Genomic DNA, 20,122 nt, shown 5'->3' with positions numbered 1-20,122 from the left:
CAGTTTGATTGGATGACCCCGGGGTCTAATATTATGAAGGAGGGAGAAAAACCTCTTTTTCTCCACTTTTTCCACATCATGCATCAATTTCATGAAGCTTGCTTTATTTACTTGAAAGCATTTATAAACTGCTTAATATTTTTAAAACCTCTAAATGTTGTACAACGTAAGAACAATTAAAAAAAATCAAAACAAAAAACACAACATAAAACTTGTAAAACAGTAATGTGAAACTTTATAAAATCAGGAATTCAAACTATTTTTTTAAAAAAAAACAAGGTCTTAACTTAAGAATCAGGGAAACCTTGGGCAAAAAAGTGTGTCTTTATGAGTTTCCATCCCCACCCTTCAATGCATGCATTTTTCTTTTTTATTAGACTAAAAAGACCCAAACATTTCAATCTTTCATAGCCTAAGAATTGTTCTAGTCTTTTGTGTGTCATTTTCTGCACCTTTTTTCTGCACATTCCATCCCCTTTGTCAACACCGAGCCCTGGAACAATCCCATGATTAATGCTTGCTTTCCCTTTTCGAAATTAATAAACCTGCTGTGTAATCAAAAAGGTGTTTCAGAACCACAACCCATTTTAATGTTATTTTTAAAAGAGTGGTGAAATCCAGGCTTTAACTGCTATGGCTGTGAACAATAGCGCCTTTAAATGGTGCTAAGGGAAGATTCATCCACACCATGGGCACTTCATGCGTAACTCCCCCACCCACCCACCCACAGGAGAAAATGCAGAGCAGCTCCTGAAAATGGGAAGCCCCTGCAACATCCACGCTTGTGAACATCACACAGCACCAACATTTCGCCCTTACAGAGAGATTATCTCCATCATGTGCAATTGCAACGCTTCCCTGAGTGACCATTCTTGCAAAACTAATGCATCCCTTGATTGAGAGTTGCCATCATCTGCAAAGACAGCACTGCCATCTTGTGATCAAATAACAGATAATGCAAGATTTCAGTTTGCAAACTGAAAAGTCCAGATTTTTTTCAACCAAATACAGACAGGAATTGTTACATTCCACATCCAATTATTTATCCCAGTCTCTATTTCTTTGACCTTCTGTCCATTCAGAATCATGACTTGGCAGCTTGCCTCCTGGGTTTTCTGCCCATTTTTCCTTCAAAGTTATATGGTCAGCTATTTCTTCCTGCCTAAATAACTGATTAATGCATCATCTTTTAGCATTAATCCTGTGGGATTTGACTGCCCAGTATCACAAAGTTGTGTTTGCCTACCCCTGCAGGGCACAGCCATTGATGAGGAGCTGGGATGTGGGGTGTCATGATAAAACCATGGGGTAAGTTATGTTACATGTTATGGGAAAGAGGAGAAACAACTTGCCATGGAAACACCATTTGCAATAGCAGCCCCCGTTCTGCTTTGAAAGGCTCTTGGATTCTGCTACCACAAAGGCCACATCTACACTGCACATTTAAAGCAGATTCAAACCATTTTAAACAGTCTGAACTGTAGCTTGTTAAGGGTCCTGAGAGTTGTTAGGGAGACCCCTATTCCCCTCAAAGAGTTACCATTCCCAGAGGTTTTTTTTTTTTAACAATCAATCCCTCTTCCAAAGGAACTCTGGGAATGGTAACTGTGAAGGGAATAGGGGTCTCCTCTCAGCACCCTGAATACACTTTCCCTGGGCTCCTGAAAGATATACGATACTGCTTTAAACATATAGTGCAGATAGAGACAAGGACTAACATAAATTCTATTCCAGAATGTCTGGACAGTTCTCCACTTCCTTCTCACATACCTCACCCTCAACAACTCAGGTGTCTTGCTTTGGGAAAACCTGGTGAAGACCAACAATGAATGTGAATTTACAGGGCCTTTTGGCGGCCCACAGCAACATTTGGACACCACACTCCCACCCCAGCCCTCACACTGCCTTCCCATAGCCAGGTAAGTGAAGTCCTGGGCTTTGGGAAGAAGGCATGAGGGCTGTGATAGTGCCCTAGAGTCCTCCCACCTCCTTCCCAAAGCCTAGCTAGCACTTTCCCAGATTTAGGACCCTGCCAGAGCCATATGCTTCCTTCCCAAAGTCCAGAGCCTCTCTTATCCGGCTTTGGGAAGGCAGCATAAGGGCTGAGGAACAGTCAAATTTTGGCTTTGCTGCCCCCACCCCACACGACAAGGCAAGTGTGTGGCCGCAGATTCTGTGTCTTGCAGCCCACTTGGTATGAACAGTTGGACTGCCCTGATTTAGACAATAGTTCGTCATTATTTTAGACTCCAAAGTATTTCCTTACCCAGGCTCTGCTTATCTTTTTCTCTTTGTTCCCATGTTGAGCTGTCCACATATGCTGCTGAAAGAATACATCTTCTACCTAATTAAAAAAAATGTCAATATCAATATATAAGCACTATCATTTAGAAAGGTTTCAATTTCTCTAAATGCACATTTTATTAGTCACCTTCTTTTTTTAAAACATTCAGTTCTCTAAATTAAATGCAATAAATTGCCATCCAGCTTTGGAATCCAAACACTGTAGAATTGAGAACTCTGATCTCCCTGTCAGCTTTACTGAATATGGATTTAGGGGTGTCCTGCCACCACATCATAAATCAGATCTCCATGAAGCACAGGCTGATCTCATAATTCATTGAATATTGTCTTGTTATTAACAGGAGTACATAAACATGATTCCCCATCTAAAAGGTGCTGATTAAAAGGTGAAATGCTAGTTCCTTTCAAGTAACACAAAAGTGGAATCTGAAATCCATATGCCTAAAGTTAATGCAAGATCTTTGTACTGCCAAGACTCCAGTATTTTCCAGCATTACAAGTGAATGTTAGATGTTAAACAGCATGGGGGATAATTATGAACCCTGCCAAACCTCACAAGGAAGGCTTCACGGGGCCAGAGCACTCCCCAAGCATCACCCTCTCGAAACAACCATCCAATTAGGAGTGGAACCACCGCAAAGCTATGCCACCTACCCCTAACTTGGACAGCTGCTCCAGAAACATACCACGGTCGATGATACAGAAAGCCTCTGAGAAGTTGAGGAGAATTAACAAGGACACATTCCCCTCCCTGCCCCCCTCTCGACATAGGTTACCATACATGGTGACCAAAGTGGTTTCGGTGTCAAAACCATGTCTAAAGCCCAACTGAAATGGGTCTAAAATCAGTTTCCTCCAAGAGTGCCTGGATCTGGTCTGTGACCAGGTCATGCTCAAGAACCTTGCCCAAGAAGAAGAGATTGGCAACTGGCTGGTACCTAGTTACTTAGATTTTCTGAACCTAGGGAGGGTTTCTTGAAGAGTAGTTTTACCACTGCCTCCTTCAAACAGGTAGGGACCAGCCCCTCTTGTAAGGAAGCATTAATCGCCTCCTGGCCCAGCAGGTTGTCTCCCTCCTTGCTAGTTTTTCACAGCCAATAGAGAGGGGGCTGTTTAGCCTTGGTGGGGTTGAAAAAGCCTACAGTTGCCCCAAACCCTTCAAACCACCTGGTTAGAAAATGGTCTAGGTGTATATTTTAGGATCGTAGAGTAGGAAGTATGCTGCCTTCAGAAATAAATCTAATGCTGGACAGTGTACTTAATAGTCCTTGCTCACTTAGTCCTCTTTAGTGTGCAAGGGGGTCAGACTAATGCAAAGGAGTCAAATGAGATTTGTAACCATAAACCTGACCGGGCAACCTATCTTCATTCCAATATCACATTTTTCCATTCCCCAGGACTCATTGCAAGCTCAACAACCATAATTCCAATGTCTTGTTGCTTAAGATATCACACTGGGTTTTCCTGGACATTCTGACATGTCCGAGATGGTCAAACTCCAAACGCAAATGTAGAATATGAATGCTTATACTCAATGTCATTCTGACATCTTAGATGTTCAATACATTTATTGCATTACAAATTCAAAACCAAACCAGAGTAGGGGTTAAAACAAAGGCTCACTTTGTTCAAGGGAGGTGGGGAATGGGAAAACTCCAGCTTTCATCTTCAACCCTACTCCCTTTTCTCATGCTCCCTGGAATCTGGAGCTTCACACTGAAATACATTGTGGAAAGGTACTACAGAATGTTTGAGGATTCCACATCCTTTCTGTCTCTCACGAGGCAGCTAAGGAATGGAAGAGGGAGAAGTTTAAAACAGCTATTTCCTCCCCACCCCCTTTCTGTGTCTCTCGCCTTCTTGCTGTTCAAAAATCCTCCAACGAGGACTTAGCTCTGACTCCATGCAAATCCAGGATTATAATGCAGCACTACAAATCCCCAAATGGAGGCTACATGATGATGGCTTTATAGTTTTATGTATACAAGAAGAAAATAGCCCTTGTCAACCTGATGCCCTCCAGATGTTGTTGAACTCCCATCAGCTCCAGCCAACACAACACCTCGAGGGCACCAGGTTGGCAAAGGTATAAAATAAGCAGCCAAAAGGCCAAAAACATATTTGTTGGCCATAGTCACTATGCTACTGACATAAAAAAGGAAGGGTAACCAACTCCCAGTTTAAGGACATACCGGTAATAACCCCGAGCATATTTTTCTAACCTCCAGGTTCCCAGTGATTTTGGCAATGACAGCATATATGTATATACGTGTGTGTGTGTGTGTGTGTGTGTGTGTACACAGAGAGAGAGATAGCAAGGAGGGAGGGCAACCAAGAGACTTCATGGAAATGCCAAGTGGTCAACAGATAGATCAAAAACTTTGGCTCAACCTTCCCCGAAAAAAGCTCAACTCCAATGGGTAGATCACTGCCATTTTTTTAATAAAAAAATTCCTTCCAGTAGCACCTTAGAGGCCAACTAAGTTTGTTCTTGGTATGAGCTTTCATGTGCATGCACACTTCTTCAGTTGGAAGTTGGACGCGCCTGAGATAGATCATTTGACCAGAGGAGGGACAGAAAACCCCCCTTCTCAGCTGGCTGAAATGTATACAAGAGCACTTTGGCCAACTCTCAAAATGGATGGTCAAAAGGAATGTGGATGGGGGTCATAGAATCACAGAACTGTAGATGTGGGAAATGATCATTAAGGGTCATCTAGTCAAACCCCCTGCAATGCAGGAATCCTTTTGCCACACACAAAACAAAAAGCTGCCCCAGAAGTGACCTCAGGGCTCCATTGATAACCATGAATCCTTCGCAGCGCTGGATGAATTCTCTAGCAGCTAACACGGAAACCCTAGGAAAAAACCTCATAAAGCGGCAAAGGTTGTAATGACACGAAAGTCTTTTCAACTCGGGCAGCCTCGTTCAGACTCAGGCGCAGGAAGGTCAAACGAGGAGGCTGCTTCAAGCCTGACGCCCATGTGCTCCAATACCTGAGGGCATGGAGAAGAGAACACATTCCGGGGCGCATCCTGGCCTCCCGCAGACCTCGCCTGCGCTGCTCTCGGGCCCCCTGGAACTCAGTCCCCGAAAGACCCGCCTGGCGGCCCCAGAGCCCACACCCACCTGCCGCAGCCCAGCTCCGAAGCGCAGCCTGCAACCCTCGCTGCAAGACGGGCGCCGCCATCTCGGCCTGCACCACCTCTTCGACGGGGGTGGAGGAGCCTAGGCGGCGCGCCGGTGCAGCCCATTCCTCTCGCTAGCGAGGCGCGGGAGATTCGGCGAGGGCGGTCCCTGCGCATCCCTCCTGCCGCGGCCGCTCTTGGTACATTCCGGGGACAGAATGGCAGCGGCAGTGGGCAGTTCCAATGGAATCCTGCGAGAGACCGTCCGGTGCTGCATGCGGGGCACGCTCGTCGCGGCCGGCTGCCTGAGCTGCCCGCAAGGAGGTGCGTGAAGGGCTACAGGTGGGGAGGCTGCAGGGGAGAGAAAGGGACGCTCTATGGAACGCGCTGAGCCGACCTTGTAATCAGAGAACTGCATATCCCATCGTCCACTGCGGCGCCATAAGCCAAAGTTTTTTTTTACTATGGCGGAATGGTGCACGCTGGGGGTTGTAGTCCCGAACGTGGCGTCGCAGGAAAGGCCTGAAGTGCTCAACCCGAGGTCCTTTAGGATGTGAGAAGCTGCGTGGTTGCGCTCCGCGTGTTTCAAGCGCCTGGCTTTCTCTCTCTCTCTCTTGTTTAATCACCTAGGGATGAATGTGGAACGCCCTAGGTGACGACTGCGATGGAGCCTGTTGCTTGGAGTGTGTACAGCCTGTGAGATCCACAGAGATCTTCCATCAGGCAGCAGAGAGAAAGTGAAAAGGCGCAAACAGGGATAGCCGCAAATAACTTAAACCGGCGTGTTTCGTATTTGAGAAGAGTTTTAACTCATTTGAAATAAATGCTGCTGCCTTTCCCAGTGAATTCAGAAGGGGATATTGTTCAGTGTCGGAGCACTCTATTTCTCAATAAACCTCTGCATGTGCATAAGCATATTTAATTATTGCATTCGCTAGTCCTGTTTAGGGAAGCTTTTAATGTGCGAGAGGCAGTGAAGGATAGGCGTGCCTGGCGTGCTCTGGTCCATGGGGTCACGAAGAGTCGGACACGACTGAACGACTGAACAACAACAACATTTTAATGTATTTGATTTTTGTTGGAAGCTGCCCAGAGTGGCATAATAATAATAATAATAATAATAATAATAATAATAGTAATAATAGTTGCTGCCCATGAAACATCCTGAAGAAACTGAAAAGTAAAAACATTTTCAAAGCATAGTCATATCCAGTGTTAGCTGAAAAAGCCTGCTGAGCTAGTGGAGCAGCAGCGTTGGCTATGACTCCGATGACTTTACTCTGAGTAGAACCACAGTTGTCTACTCAGCATACCTTTTTTCCCTTCTACCTGCATTGCAGGGGGTTGGACTAGATGACCCTCGTGGTCCCTTCCAACTCTACAAGCCTATGATTCTAAGCTTCTGTTTTTAGCCCTGTGCACTATTATACTTTTCTGTTCTGGCTTACAAGAACTAGTGCTTGCTTATGATCACTTGATGGTGATGGTGGTAGTTAGACAAAGGGAAGCTAATTCTAGGTGTGCCTCCTTGGTCCATGATGTCCAGTCTGTGACATCTTGTTTCAAACAGACAAGTTATTGAAATAGTTAACAGTTAGCAAGGGAATCCTCTAACTGGAGCAGGCCTACTTATGGTACCTTGCAGAAGAGGAGCTGCAGAGAGGGATGCTTTTCAGCTGTGACTTTCAAAAGGCATGAGCTGTGAGGTGAAACATGGGCGAAGCAGGAGGTGTAAGTAGGGAAGGATAGGAAGGCATCAGTCAATATAAGTCTGCACCTGAGAAATAAAAATACGGAAAAGCAAACATATTTATTGTGTCGTGCTTTTATGGGTTAGAGCAGACTTTCTAAGCTTATCCAAATATTACAAGAGAACGTTTACAGTCATTGAGTAGAAGAGTATTATATCTGCATAAGGGATGTGAGTCCCCACCATTCTCCTTTATGTTAGTAGATGGAAGTATGAGCATTTCTGAAACTGAAATACAAATCATCAGCTTCCTTCACACAGCCTAAGGTTTAAATAGATACTATTATTGAAACCTTAAATGTATGGTGTATTCTGAATATCTCTCTTTTCCTCCCTTTCATTTTCAGCCAAACGTTATTTGTTAACAGAAGATGTTTTGCAATTACATGGTTTTCAGCAACATAAGTTGGAAGTGGGATATAAACTATATGGTGAGAAAGGTAAGCCCTTCAGGGAAATGTTGATCTCCCAAGGTGAGAGGCTGGGAGGAGAAAGAAAAGGTCCCAGATGGGAGCTGGGAGGGGCTGCGGCCTTCTGTGGGTGGTAAGGGATAAGAACGACTTTTAAGAGGGGATTCTGTACTCTACTTGTATTTTTTGTAGCTGCTTTTGTTTTTAATTTACATTAGTTTTCTGTATCTTACTGTATCATGAAATAAAAACTGATAAAAATCTTAAGAGAGAGAGAAAAAAGAAAGAAAGGTAGGCCTTTCATGTATACCAGAGGTGGGGAACCCGTAGCTCCCCAGATGCTGTGGGTCTACAGCCTCCTGAAAGCCACCAATTCCCCACCCCTGGTGTGTATGCTTTACTTAACCATTCACAAGTCAATGTTGCAAAGCTTAAAGGCAATCAGTGGTTTGTCAGATACGGTTTTGCTAGTCATCACAGGGTCAGAGCAAAAGCCATATTGAGGCTTCTCATAGTTATTGTACATTGAGGAATTCTATGGTGTTTGGTAATGCCCTCTGTCCTTTGCATAACTGGTGTATGCACAAACGTCTCTTTATTTGCATCAGTGTTTCCATCCCTTTATTTATTTGTTTGTTTATTAGGAGTATTTAAACATCACAGTAATACTGTAGTGTGGGGATGGGGAATCTGTGTCCCTCTAGGTATTTGTTCGACTCCAGCTTCCATCAGCCCCAGCCAGCAGGGCCAAATAGCCAGGGATGATGGGAATTGTATTCCATCAACATCTGGACTACATCCGTGCCAGAACAACATTGGACAATAAAAACCAAACATGTTCTCAAAAGAGGGGATGTTTTTGTAGGAAACGGCAGCTTCTATCTTTGTTTTGAGCAAATACAGTATTGGCCCGAATATAAGATGCACCCGCAAATATGTCACACCTTTAAAATTACAGTGGTGCCTCGCAAGACGAAATTAATTCGTTCTGCGAGTCGTTTCGTATTGCGAAAAATTCGTCTTGCGAAGCACGACCATAGGAATGCATACGAATGCATAGGAATTTAATTCCCATAGGAATGCATTGAAATTTTCGTCTTGCGAGTCGCGCCCATAGGGAAATTCGTCTTGCGAGTCACCCTTTCATTAGCGAATGCCTTTCGTCTAGCGAGTTTTTCGTCTAGCGAGGCATTCGTCTAGCGAGGCACCACTGTAAAGGCTTATTTGCAGATGCGGCCCGCCTCCTAGCACTGCCACCCTGAACGGGGGGGGCGGGGCGGTGCTGGCGCTCAGTTCCAAACGGGCCTCGCGCCCGCCTCCCAGCACTACCACCTCCCCCGTTCAGGGTGGTAGTGCCAGGAGACGGGCACGCAGCACTTGGTTCCAACTATATGCTGCACTTTGACTTTTCACAGTAGGAATTTGGAAAAAAAGTGTGGTTTATATTCGGGCCAATGCGGTATGTGTTAAATGTCCCTTGTGGTTGGCTGGGGAGCAAGGGTTCATCTCCCTCCTGGGCATCACCCAGGCACTAGGGTCCAGGCACTAGACTTTCCCTCAATAGATGATGACTATTTAAGGGCAAAGCTATTGCAATGTGACGTGTGAGGGCAGAAGTTTTTGTTGGGGTGGGTGGGTATCCTCTACAACTAATCCAGCCATGACTACCGTAACTGGGATAAGGCATGTAAATTGACAGCACGATTTTTCTATATAACCTAAATACAAATAAATATATACTATTAATTCTGTTTCAGACACATATTTCAAAACTATTGAAGACAAGTTAGCCAAAAATATGCTAATTCTCAGAGATGAATTGAAATTGTTGCTGCATTTGTGCCAGACGAAAGATGAAGTGGAAATAGTCAAGAGGGTGATATACAGGTAAAATTCAGAAGAAGATATTCTAGTTCCTTCTTTTGCATTTCCTTTAGTCTAGAATATCCTGGAACGTTGATATTTTTTAACAGGATCAGCCTTAACACAGTTACACTTCAAAGTGTTCAGTCCATGCCTGAGGTCATTGGGTTGTACTCAACATAGCACTAAAGTGGACTTTCCATCAGTGCAAAGGTTTGTACTTATGCAACAGCATGATCTCCTCCTCCCCCCCCCTTGTGCCCCTTAAAACCCTCCAGAACAAAATTGAGATGGCACAGGGCATGCATAGGGGGATCCCAGTTTGCTGGCAGAAATATTTTGTTGAATAGTACCCACTGGGCAAATGCATTAGAAGCTAAGTAAAGTAACATGATTTGCTTGTGACTTCCTATCCAGGTTTGTCATCCTGAAATGTTGTCGCTGTGAAGCAAATGCAATTTTATCATAAAGTTAATCAAGTTGATTAGGTTGAATCAGCCAATAAACGCCTCTGATGTCAACGAAGAACAGCAAATTGGGAACAGAATTACTGTTCAGTCTGCAAGTAGATGTTGTGAAACACGAAATACTGACTAGAAGAAGATAATTAATTAGAATCCCGTGCCATCTTCCAAAATTAGCATTATGCCTATGACAGAGCAAAGGATTAATTCTGAACAGGGCTGGCCCACTCTTGAGGCAAGGTATGGCAACCGCCTTAGGCGGCAGGATCTATGGAGCAGCAGATCTTCACTCCCCCATTGTTCCTGATGTAGCTCTTCACTAACCCCTTCTTCCCTGGTGGGGAAGGAGGTGCCGTTTTGTTGTTCACCTCAGGTGCCAAAGTGTTTTGGCCCTGCTCTTGAAATATATCATTTCTCCTCTTTGTTATGTTGCATCACATGGTAATTCTGTGCAGTGTCTCTGATTGGTTTTCTAGTCACATACAAGCAGGCAGCAAGTAACTCTGTACCTGTAGGTTTCTCTCATTTAGACCACCTTGTTTCTGCATTTATCTTTCCCTCTGCTCTTTAAAACTAGATTGCCACACACACAACAAATTCCATGTCTTCTCTACAGGTACCATGCTGAGAACAAAAATGTGGCCTTTGGTGGTTTCAGATTTGGTCCTCTTTTTATGAGGCTGTGTTATGAAATGAATCTTGAAGCAACGGCACTGGAGCTCATCAAAGACCAGGTAGAATTCAGAAACACACCCCTCTCTTTTCTTCTCTAGTCCAGTGGGAACTCTTCCCTATACCAGCTCCCTTAAATCCATTGGTAGTTGTGAAAAGTATATAGATAAATAATAAGCACAGAGACTTCTGGGAGAGGGTCACTTTGCTCTTACCAGAGTTCTGAACTGATCCACCCCTTCCAATGGCTTTTTCCTCCCACCCACCTTCCTCTCCCTTACTCCCCCTGCTTGTATGAAATTAGGCTAAAGATTGCAAATTCCTCACTCCTCCTCTGTGGACCCATGAACACCCATTTGTGTGTGGGGGGGGTCCCTCTGCTATGGTTTACATGCCGTCGTGTAATATGCTTGTTCTGCAGTGGAAATAAAATTCCTGTTTCCCTTGTGGATCTTTCCCATTCTTACATAGGATTGTTTTCAAATGTTGGGAATAAAATCACTGGAGAAATGTGATGAATATCATATTTTTCTCTCTTAATATGGAGGTGTAAGGCTGGAACCCAAAGGTCTTTGGAGCTTTGTGGTTTCTGAAAGCTAATCCTGAAGGCTGGAGGAAGTGCTATTTTTTTGTTTGTTTGTTTAGCAACAGATTTGCAGTATTTATTTTTTAACCAAAGCAGATATCTTTATTCAAAAAGCACAAATGAAGAGAGTGAGATCAAAGGAGAATTTTAAAAAAAGTTAAAAGAAGAAAGAGAAACAAGATAAATGAAGAAGAAAATTAAAGCTTTGCATTAATTAAATGGGAGGGGGAACTTCTTTTTTAAAAATATTTTTTTTAAGCTGTTGTCTCCTAAAGGTAAAGGTAAAGGTACCCCTGACCATCAGGTCCAGTCGTGTCCGACTCTGGGGTTGCGGCGCTCATCTCGCTCTATAGGCCGAGGGAGCCGGCGTTTGTCCGCAGACAGCTTCCGGGTCATGTGGCCAGCATGACTAAGCCGCTTCTGCCGAACCAGAGCAGCGCACGGAAACGCCGTTTACCTTCCCGCCGGAGCGGTACCTATTTATCTACTTGCACTTTTGACGTGCTTTCGAACTGCTAGGTTGGCAGGAGCTGGGACCGAGCAACGGGAGCTCACCCCGTGGCAGGGATTCGAACCACCGACCTTCTGATCAGCAAGCCCTAGGCTCAGTGGTTTAACCCACAGCGCCACCTGGGTCCCTCACAGCGCCACCTGGGTCCTGTCAGGAGTTTGAAAAGGAAATTTTAAGACCCTTAATTTTGCCTCCCAAGCTTTGAGGGTTCAATGGCTTCAGTTTGAACTATTAATTGGGTGTTGATATAACCAATATCTGTGAGTTGTCCCAAACTGATGTTATTTATATTCTTCAGGCTTTGCACGGCTTCTTTTCAGAAAGCTCATCATTCAATATTTTGATGGATCTGCTCTTTACAAAAGGTCGTTATGAAAGTAAGTAGCGTAAGATGCCTCAAAAGGAATATATTATCGACAGCAAAACTGTCTTTCTGATATGAAAAAATATAATACTAAAGTGCTATAATTGACACTGAATTGGTTGATCTTTTGAGTTGGCAAAACCTGATGTGATCACTCATGGGTGTTAAAAGAGCTGAAACACATTTTGCAAATATAATTGAAGAGTACTCTTGACTGTGTACTCATTGAGCACTTGATCTCTCTCATCAAATGTAATCATACAACTCATGATTAGGGCTTTTTATGGATCTTCTTTAGTAACACTTTTTCATCTTCTAACTTCCTGCCTTTGCTCAAAGCCAAGCAGCTGTCTTTTGTGAGCCTGGGGATTTTTTTTATCGCTGCAAGAAAGCATGCTATATTTTCTGAACACCACATATTTTCTCCCCCTCCCCATCTCGCCCATGTGCATTGTGATGTACTTGTCTACTTGGAGACAAGATCCTTTGAGTTCAGTGGAGTTAACTTTTAGGCAAATGTGCATAGGATTGCAACCTAAAGATTGCATTCCCTGCACACACTTGGGAGAAAATGCCACCAACCTTTTGAGGAAGTACATACACAAAGGAGCTGCATGCTGGGGGGGGGGTGTTTATTTAAAATCGTATTCCTTTTTTCTTAACATCTCAGAGCTTTGTACGTATTTTCAAAACAATAAAAACCAAAACCACAGTTTTAAAGTACAGTTACATACAACAACCATCAGGGAAAAAACAGTAGAGAACAAAAGAAATCAGTAGCTCAGTGGCAGAAGGTTTTCTTAATCAGAAGCATCTCAGGAAGCAATCCTATGGCAAGATCCACTGCAATGAGCTGCTGCAACAGATCTCAAGCTTAGCTGGTTGATTCCATGCTCAGCTGGCATTAGTCCCCAGTCCAGCTGATGATGTGTGATTTGCCAGTGAAATTTGCTCAGCTGGGGTTTATCGGGGCGAGGCTGATGCAAATCCCCAAAAGGGAGTGTGGTGGGGGCATGGTGGGGGGTGGGAATGGGGGGCTAAGGCTAAGCCTGTTCAGCTCAGTCGCATGACCTGGCAACCTGGCACAGAGCACTATTTAGAAGGCTTGTTTTCCCTCTGCCAGGTTTAGGCAGAGCAGCAGCAGCCTGTTGCCAAACATAGTTTGGACCTGGTATGCCAGGCTTGCTTGATGCCAGCTTCTTATAGAATCATAGAACTGTAGAGCCAAAGGGTCACCTAGTCCCACCCCCTACAAAGCTAAAGAATCCCTGACAGATGACCACCCAACCTCTGTTTTAAAAACCTCCAATAAAGGAGAGTCTACCACCTTCGATAGGTGTCCAGCCTCGGAGGTAGTCTTGTGAGTAGGGTTGTTCCCTTAATCTGTCTTCCAGAAGACAACAGGGAGGGAGCTCTTTGGAGACAGATTCCCAAAGCTTCAGAACTACTGCATTGGACTCTTTGCAAACAGTACACAGATCTGGCCACCGTAACCTCCTCGTACAAAGAACATGCACATCACATCATTGATGAAAGGTTGATGCGCTTGTGTAAAATGTGCAGTTTTCTTCTTCAAATAATCATGAGTGATTCAAAACGGATCCTTTCCCAGAACAAGCCATGCAAGTTGCTAAAAACCATTGCTATCATTGGGGTGGGGGCAGGGGGAAGGTTATTATCTTTGTCACTTATCACTGGTGCAATCCTATGTCTGCTTGGAAGCAAGTGGTAGGACTGTAGCCTTAATGCGCTAAGCTAAAAACTATGACAGTCTAAAAAGGCCCTTGACCACCTTTCCTAATTTGTGTGTGCTACTTTAGGTGTGTTAGGATGAAACCATTGTATCCAGCTAAATCATTCCCCTCCCGTGCACCCTTAAAATCAGTTCCAGGGGTTCCCCCAGCCTTTGTGCAGATTTGTGGGTGGGAAGGGAAGTTTGGTTGTGCTTGCACAAATTGCTATATGTGTGCAATGATTTAGTTAGATTCAACTCCAAGCATATAGTTTGTATGGCATTATGTTCAGTCAAAATCACAATTGCTAAAAACTTTATCAGTGAAAATTAGTATACCTAGGATTTTCCTTTTATCTTGGTTGAACATACTATAAAACTTCCATTAAATTTGCATAGCCTTAGCAAGTGGATTATATAAAGTGCTATGCATCTCATCTGAAAAGTTCCCCCCCCCCAATAATAATATTTTTTTTCAGAACTCAGCTTAGGGTTCTCAGAAGTGTTATTAATTAGCAGTTAATACACTAATCAGAAAATGATGGAAGTAACAATAACTGAAAGTCTGTTTGACAGGTGCTCTGGAAGTGCTGTTAGAAATGAAGAGACAAGGTGTCAAATTCAGCAGTGATACCTATTTGCTCGCAGTTGCGATATGCTACAAGCTGGTAAGAACACATAATGTTAAAGAATTGCTTCTAGCATTTTTTAATGCAAGAAAGTTGAATATTGGAAATGCTGTGAAACCTAAAAGTGGCTTTCTTTTCTTTTCTTTTCTTTCTGGAATATTACTTATTGATTTATATTTATTTCCAAAAAATAATAATGAATGTAATATATGGAGACAGTGTACAGTCAGACACCGTAAAACAATCTAATATTAAAAACAATACATAAATAATAACCGTAAACATGACTGGCTCACCCTGAGAAAGTTTAAACAACTCTATAGGCCTGTAGGCAGTCTTCAAGAGATAAATGGAAATTATCGGTTTGGATGATGGTCAAATCTCTGCTGGAAGAGTATTCCATAGCATGGGACCAGTGACATTAAATTCTTGACTTCTGGTTGAAACCAGTTGGACTTCTGAACCACAGGGAACAATTCACTGCCATTCTCAGGATGGTCTCAGTGATGGAGCTGGGATATAGGGGCTTAGGTGGTCCTTAATGTAAACCTGGGGCCAAGTTATTTAAGTCCCTTGTATATTAATACAAGACCCTTGAATTTGGTCCAGCCAGGCATATGTTTTAGCAGAGGTGTTGCATGCTGTCAGCCACCAGCAGTCTAACTGCTGCCTTTTGAACTAGCTGTAGTCATCCAGTCTCAAGGTCACCAGTGCCTTGACTAAAGTGGCCAGACTTTCCTGATTCAGATATGGCCATAGCTGGTGCACCAGGTGAAGCTGGTAAAAGGCACTCCTAGCCACAGAGGTCATTTGCATCTCTGATGAGTAAGGTGTATCCAGAAATAGCCCCAGACTACATACCTGCTCCTTCAGAGGGGGTGCAACCCTCTGCAGGCGGGCAGTTGGCCTGGGTATCAGACACACAACTTAGCAACTTTTTTAGTAAGTTTATATCTCGTATTTTAAGCACACACCACTTACGGCAACTTAAGAGAGGGCATGCACAAGGAATAGAGTTGAACATTGAAAAGAATGACAACCAGCAGTAGATAATAAGACTGCTCTTGACTAAAGAGATTATGGTTTACAACCAAACAAGTGGCAAACGTTTGTTTCAACAAAAAGTCTTTGATTATAACGGGAAGTTTTTAAGATCATTTAAACTTACCAAATGCTTTTGCATTCAGGTCCTGTGTTGCCTCTAAGCATCTGATTGGCCACTGTCAGAACAGAACGCTGAATTAAATGGGCCATTGAGCTGGTCTTACACACTTACTGTATAAACATTTTAAAATTGGGAGACATTCCGTGTTTACAAAATTAATTTAATTTTTTAAAAAAAGATTGGGAGCCATTTGGGGGCAAAAGAAAAGTGCATGAGATGCATGTCCAGATATTTATTCAGTACTTCACAAGTCATCTGGGTTTGCATAAAGCTCGTGATGCACAAGAGCACATTCCTGTTTACCCCCCCCCCCCCCGGGCTCAGATGCACTTTAAAATATTTATGTAGGAATGGTTAATATAAACTGTTGCGTTAACCTTTTTCTTTTTATGTAAGGAGCTAATCCCTAGTATGCATATACATCTATATCTCGTACTAGTAAATAAAGCTTACATTCCAAAAAGACACATGCATATGTTCCTTTCTGCATCTGGAAGTGCCTTCTTCCCTCTATTCCAAGTCTAAAGAAGCGCTAAAACTTCCACAGCCCATCATTCCACCTCATGCCACTTCAGGATGGAATGCTCATCACTTTTGGCATTGGAGTCTACAAAGTATCACATTTTCAAATTCTGTAATCAGTGGGCTTCATGTGTGTCTAGTGTAAACTTTCTGGAAAGCTTCGAAGTACCTTAACTGTTGGCACTCAGTCAGTAGGGCGGTGTCTTTATCCCGTGAATCTGAACCGTAAGTCATTCATGCATTGAAATCTTTTATTCTACAGAACAACTCGGAGTCCAGAAGAATTTGTACTACGTTACTTGAAGATGGGCAGCTCAAAGGAGTTAATATATCAAGAAGAGTTTACTACTTTGCAGTAGCATTTGCTCTGAAACAGGTACTGGGTTGTTTTGATTTATTGTCAGGGTTTCTGGAATCTCTGCATGTAACAATAACATGCACTCCAGGCTTCCTGGCTTCCCGGACCCATTTCTCTCTTCCCCCCCCCCAGCCCCATTCCTAGGGAAACCTGAATACACTGGTACTACATAAACCTTTGTGGTATGTCATATGCATCATACATCATTTTCTTGAATATTTAGGGGGGAGCAGGGGGAGCTTCCTACAGTACCCGTTTTGTTGGGATAGGAATCAAAACTGTAACTGCATTTAATATAGCCCATCAGCTTGAAAAGCAAAGACATCACCTTGCCGACAAAGGTCCGTATAGTTAAAGCTATGGTTTTCCCAGTAGTAATGTATGGAAGTGAGAGCTGGACCATAAAGAAGGCTGATCGCCGAACAATTGATGCTTTTGAATTATGGTGCTGGAGGAGACTCTTGAGAGTCCCATGGACTGCAAGAAGATCAAACTTATCCATTCTTAAAGAAATCAGCCCTGAGTGCTCACTCGAAGGACAGATCCTGAAGTTGAGGCTCCAGTACTTTGGCCACCTCATGAGAAGAGAAGACTCCCTAGAAAAGACCCTGATGTTGGGAAAGATGGAGGGCACAAGGAGAAGGGGACGACAGAGGATGAGATGGTTGGACAGTGTTCTCGAAGCTACTAGCATGAGTTTGGCCAAACTGCGAGAGGCAGTGAAGGATAGACGTGCCTGGCGTGCTCTGGTCCATGGGGTCACGAAGAGTCGGACACGACTGAACGACTGAACAGCAACAACAACAATCAGCTTGAAAACTCAAAAGTAAATAAAAAGAAAGGGTCGCAAAACGAATGACAACAGATGGCTAGCTGGCGCACTCTAGATCAGAAGTGGCCCCTGGGCCATCTTTATTTGGCCCCCTGGTGGCCTTTATGTACCATGTTTGTAAGCATTCTGGCAAAGGACCTCAGCCAGTCTGCCTCTCTGTAAATCAGATACTCAGTCCTCAGTCAGAGATCTCAAAGAATCCAAGCTCACATGCTGTATAGCTGTGAGGTCCTTAATAATACCAACTTCAATGAAATGCTGAGCACAGCTTTATTTTATGTGCACAATTTGATTTATTGTCTCTGTTTATTCTTCCTAGAATGATATTTCCAGGGCTCGCTCCTTTTATTCTCACATCATAAACACAGAAAGCAGAGTTTGCACTAATCTGACAGTAAGTCTGCTGGATTTTGTATGTTCCTCCTGAGCCATGAATGGGAAATGCATTGGGTTGCATAGAAATTTAATTAGTTAATTAATAATAGTAATAATTAATAAAAAAAATGTGTGGTTTTTTAAAATTAAAAAGTAAGTGTCAGGGTACACCATGGTGTTGCTCATGAGTAACGACAGAGTCCTCTTACACTTAAGGACTACTTTATTGTGCATAACTATTTACAGTGCAGAGCTAGCTAAAAACATGACCGCTCAGTCACTAGCAGAATCCGGAAGTGCCCCTCTCCTGTTTTCTGCCCAGCACCATGTGGGAAATAAATAGAGCAACAGAGTCAGGTGGTGGCTGGCACAGAACTGAGGAAGAGGAAGGCAGAGGGGATGGGAAACGGAGGAAAGGATGAGTAAATGAAAGTGAAAAATACAAATCGGCTGTATGCTGTTGGCAACGAGTGAGGCGAGCAGAAGACTGGAGTAAACAGGCTGCAATTAGCTAAATTAGTAGCAAGTCCTGCTTCTTCTTTTCCCACTGCATAGCTGTCAAGTTTTACCTTTTCTCATGAGGAAGCCCATTCAGCATAATGGAATTTCCCTTAAAATAAGGGAGAACTTGACAGCTATGTTTCCCAGGCATCCCCCCGTCCCACTCCACAGTATATAATTCATAATCCTTCTGACTTGGTTTGTTAGTACATACTACTATACAACCCGTATGCAAAGCCGTTTTCCTTCAAAGTAATTTATTTAATTTCATTTAGGCACATTTCCTCTCCAGGGAGGCTTCAAAGAATATTTTTGGGGGAGGGGGGATTCCTTAGAGAATGTGCCATTTTCATACTTTTATTTATTTTTTATTTCACGTTTATATGTCTCTTGATTGTAAAAGTGGTATGCAAAAAGAAAAAAACAATAACATTACCAGTGGTTTGGTTTTTGTTTTGGTTTTTTTAAACCAAGTATTTAAAATATCATTTTCTTTCACCTGGGCCATTGTGTTATCTACAAGGGCAAAGTATTTGTCTGTTTTCACTGTCCCCTTTTACTAACTATTTCTAATCCTCATGCCTCTTAGAAAGGGGGAAGGGGGGGAAAGATCTGTATGTGTGGTGGGGAAAACAATCCACCCTCCTAACCTTTCTGGTTTCAGGGGCGTGTTTTGTTTTTGCCTAATCCAGAGCTTATTAAAGCTTTACTCATTAATGTTTTGTTATGTTTTGTTTTGTTCAAGATTCTTCTTCAGGTTGCAACTGGTGACCTAGAAGACCTTGTCCAGAGACTGAAAACGGCTTCAGAGCCCAGTGTTTCAAGTTTTGTAAAAAAACCAGAGTTCTGTATGGAAGTGGTAAGTGGATGGTTACTGTGGAAGCCAGTGGGTGACCGTCAACAGTCTTCACAGCAGAGGTAGGCAATCTGTGACCTACCAGATGTTGTTGGACTCAAACTCTAATCATCTCCTATGAGCATGGCGATTGGCCAGTAATGATCGGAGATGTAGACCAGCAACATTTGGAGGGGAGGGTCACAGGATCTCCATCTTTGCTGTATGTTTGTTCCTTTGTATGCCCTATTCTGAACTTCTACCCAATAAAACGTTTCCCTGACCTTATAGCATGGGTCCAGGCAGTGGTGTGTGGTCAGTGAACTAGGGGGACTAGAGTAGCCCCCTAAATGTTCCCCTGGCGCCACCTTCCCAAAGCTTGGGAAGCTTCTGCCCAGCTTAGGGAAGGAGGTGTGTTGCTAACTTGTGTGACGTCACAACGTCACACACATGATGTCAGCCCCCACAAAAAAATAACACCTCAAACTGACACCTCTGGCCCTAACTGCCCCCCAACAAAAAAATCACCGCACCCCACTGGGTCCAGGAACCCACTGCTTCCATTATTTTATATGTTCAAGACAGCTGGGTCTACTCCCTCCCACAAAGATGATTGGCCACATCCTGAATCATACCCTCTCGGCGAGCTTTGATCAGCCAAGAAGGTCAAGAGGTGTAGAATCATAGAATCATAGAGTTGGAAGAGACCACAAGGGCCATCCAGTTCAACCCCCTGCCAAGCGGGGGGGGGGGGGGGAAGCAGGTGTAGTGTTGGGTGTGTTTAAGGTAATGTTTCTGCTTCTAGCTGCTGATCTGTTTGCCATTGTTTTCTCATAGCTGGCTACAGCCAAAGAGAAGCTGGAAGACATCCCAGCTCTCTGTGTCCAGTTTGAAGAAATTGTCGCCAAGCTGCAAGCTTCAGGACAGACCATTCCTCAGACTCTGGATGACTTGCTGTGTCAGCCGCCGCGCTCAAAGAAGCACCCCCTGCAGCTGCTCAAGCTAAACCAAATCAGCCGTCGGACTTTGAAGCCTATACACTCTGCTCTCCTGGCTGAGTAGATCCATCCTTTCCCCTGTTAGAATTTCTGCCCAATAAAACGTCTCCCTGGCTTAGAAA

At 43.6% G+C, this 20,122-nt stretch overlaps 2 protein-coding genes across 3 annotated transcripts in view; one reads left to right on the top strand and one right to left on the bottom strand.

The window, feature by feature from the left end:
* MRPS27 (mitochondrial ribosomal protein S27) overlaps positions 1–5,558 on the bottom strand; it is a 52,267-nt gene extending 46,709 nt beyond the window's left edge. The window contains exons 1-3 of one of the 2 annotated variants that reach the window (XM_033163734.1): positions 5,435–5,510; positions 3,928–3,978; positions 2,267–2,344 (exon numbers count right to left, since the gene is read on the bottom strand). In XM_033163734.1, the coding sequence (XP_033019625.1) occupies positions 2,267–2,344; positions 3,928–3,978; positions 5,435–5,495 (190 nt within the window). In that variant the 5' untranslated portion in view covers positions 5,496–5,510. Of the gene's footprint in view, positions 1–2,266; positions 2,345–3,927; positions 3,979–5,434 lie in introns of both variants that reach the window. The other variant, XM_033163735.1, reaches the window with a different exon arrangement.
* Positions 5,559–5,566: 8 nt separating this feature from the next.
* On the top strand, positions 5,567–20,122 carry PTCD2 (pentatricopeptide repeat domain 2). Its single transcript, XM_033163736.1, has 10 exons — positions 5,567–5,757; positions 7,531–7,623; positions 9,351–9,480; positions 10,537–10,654; positions 11,988–12,066; positions 14,362–14,453; positions 16,364–16,477; positions 17,611–17,685; positions 18,913–19,026; positions 19,840–20,122. Exons 1-10 carry the CDS (start codon positions 5,652–5,654, stop codon positions 20,062–20,064), a joined length of 1,146 nt encoding a protein of 381 aa, XP_033019627.1. The 5' UTR covers positions 5,567–5,651; the 3' UTR covers positions 20,065–20,122.

Source organism: Lacerta agilis, chromosome 11, assembly GCF_009819535.1.
Source record: "Lacerta agilis isolate rLacAgi1 chromosome 11, rLacAgi1.pri, whole genome shotgun sequence".
NCBI lineage: Eukaryota > Metazoa > Chordata > Lepidosauria > Squamata > Lacertidae > Lacerta > Lacerta agilis.
The sequence above is the reverse complement of the archived record's forward strand: the minus strand, read 5'-3'. Positions and strand labels throughout refer to the sequence as shown.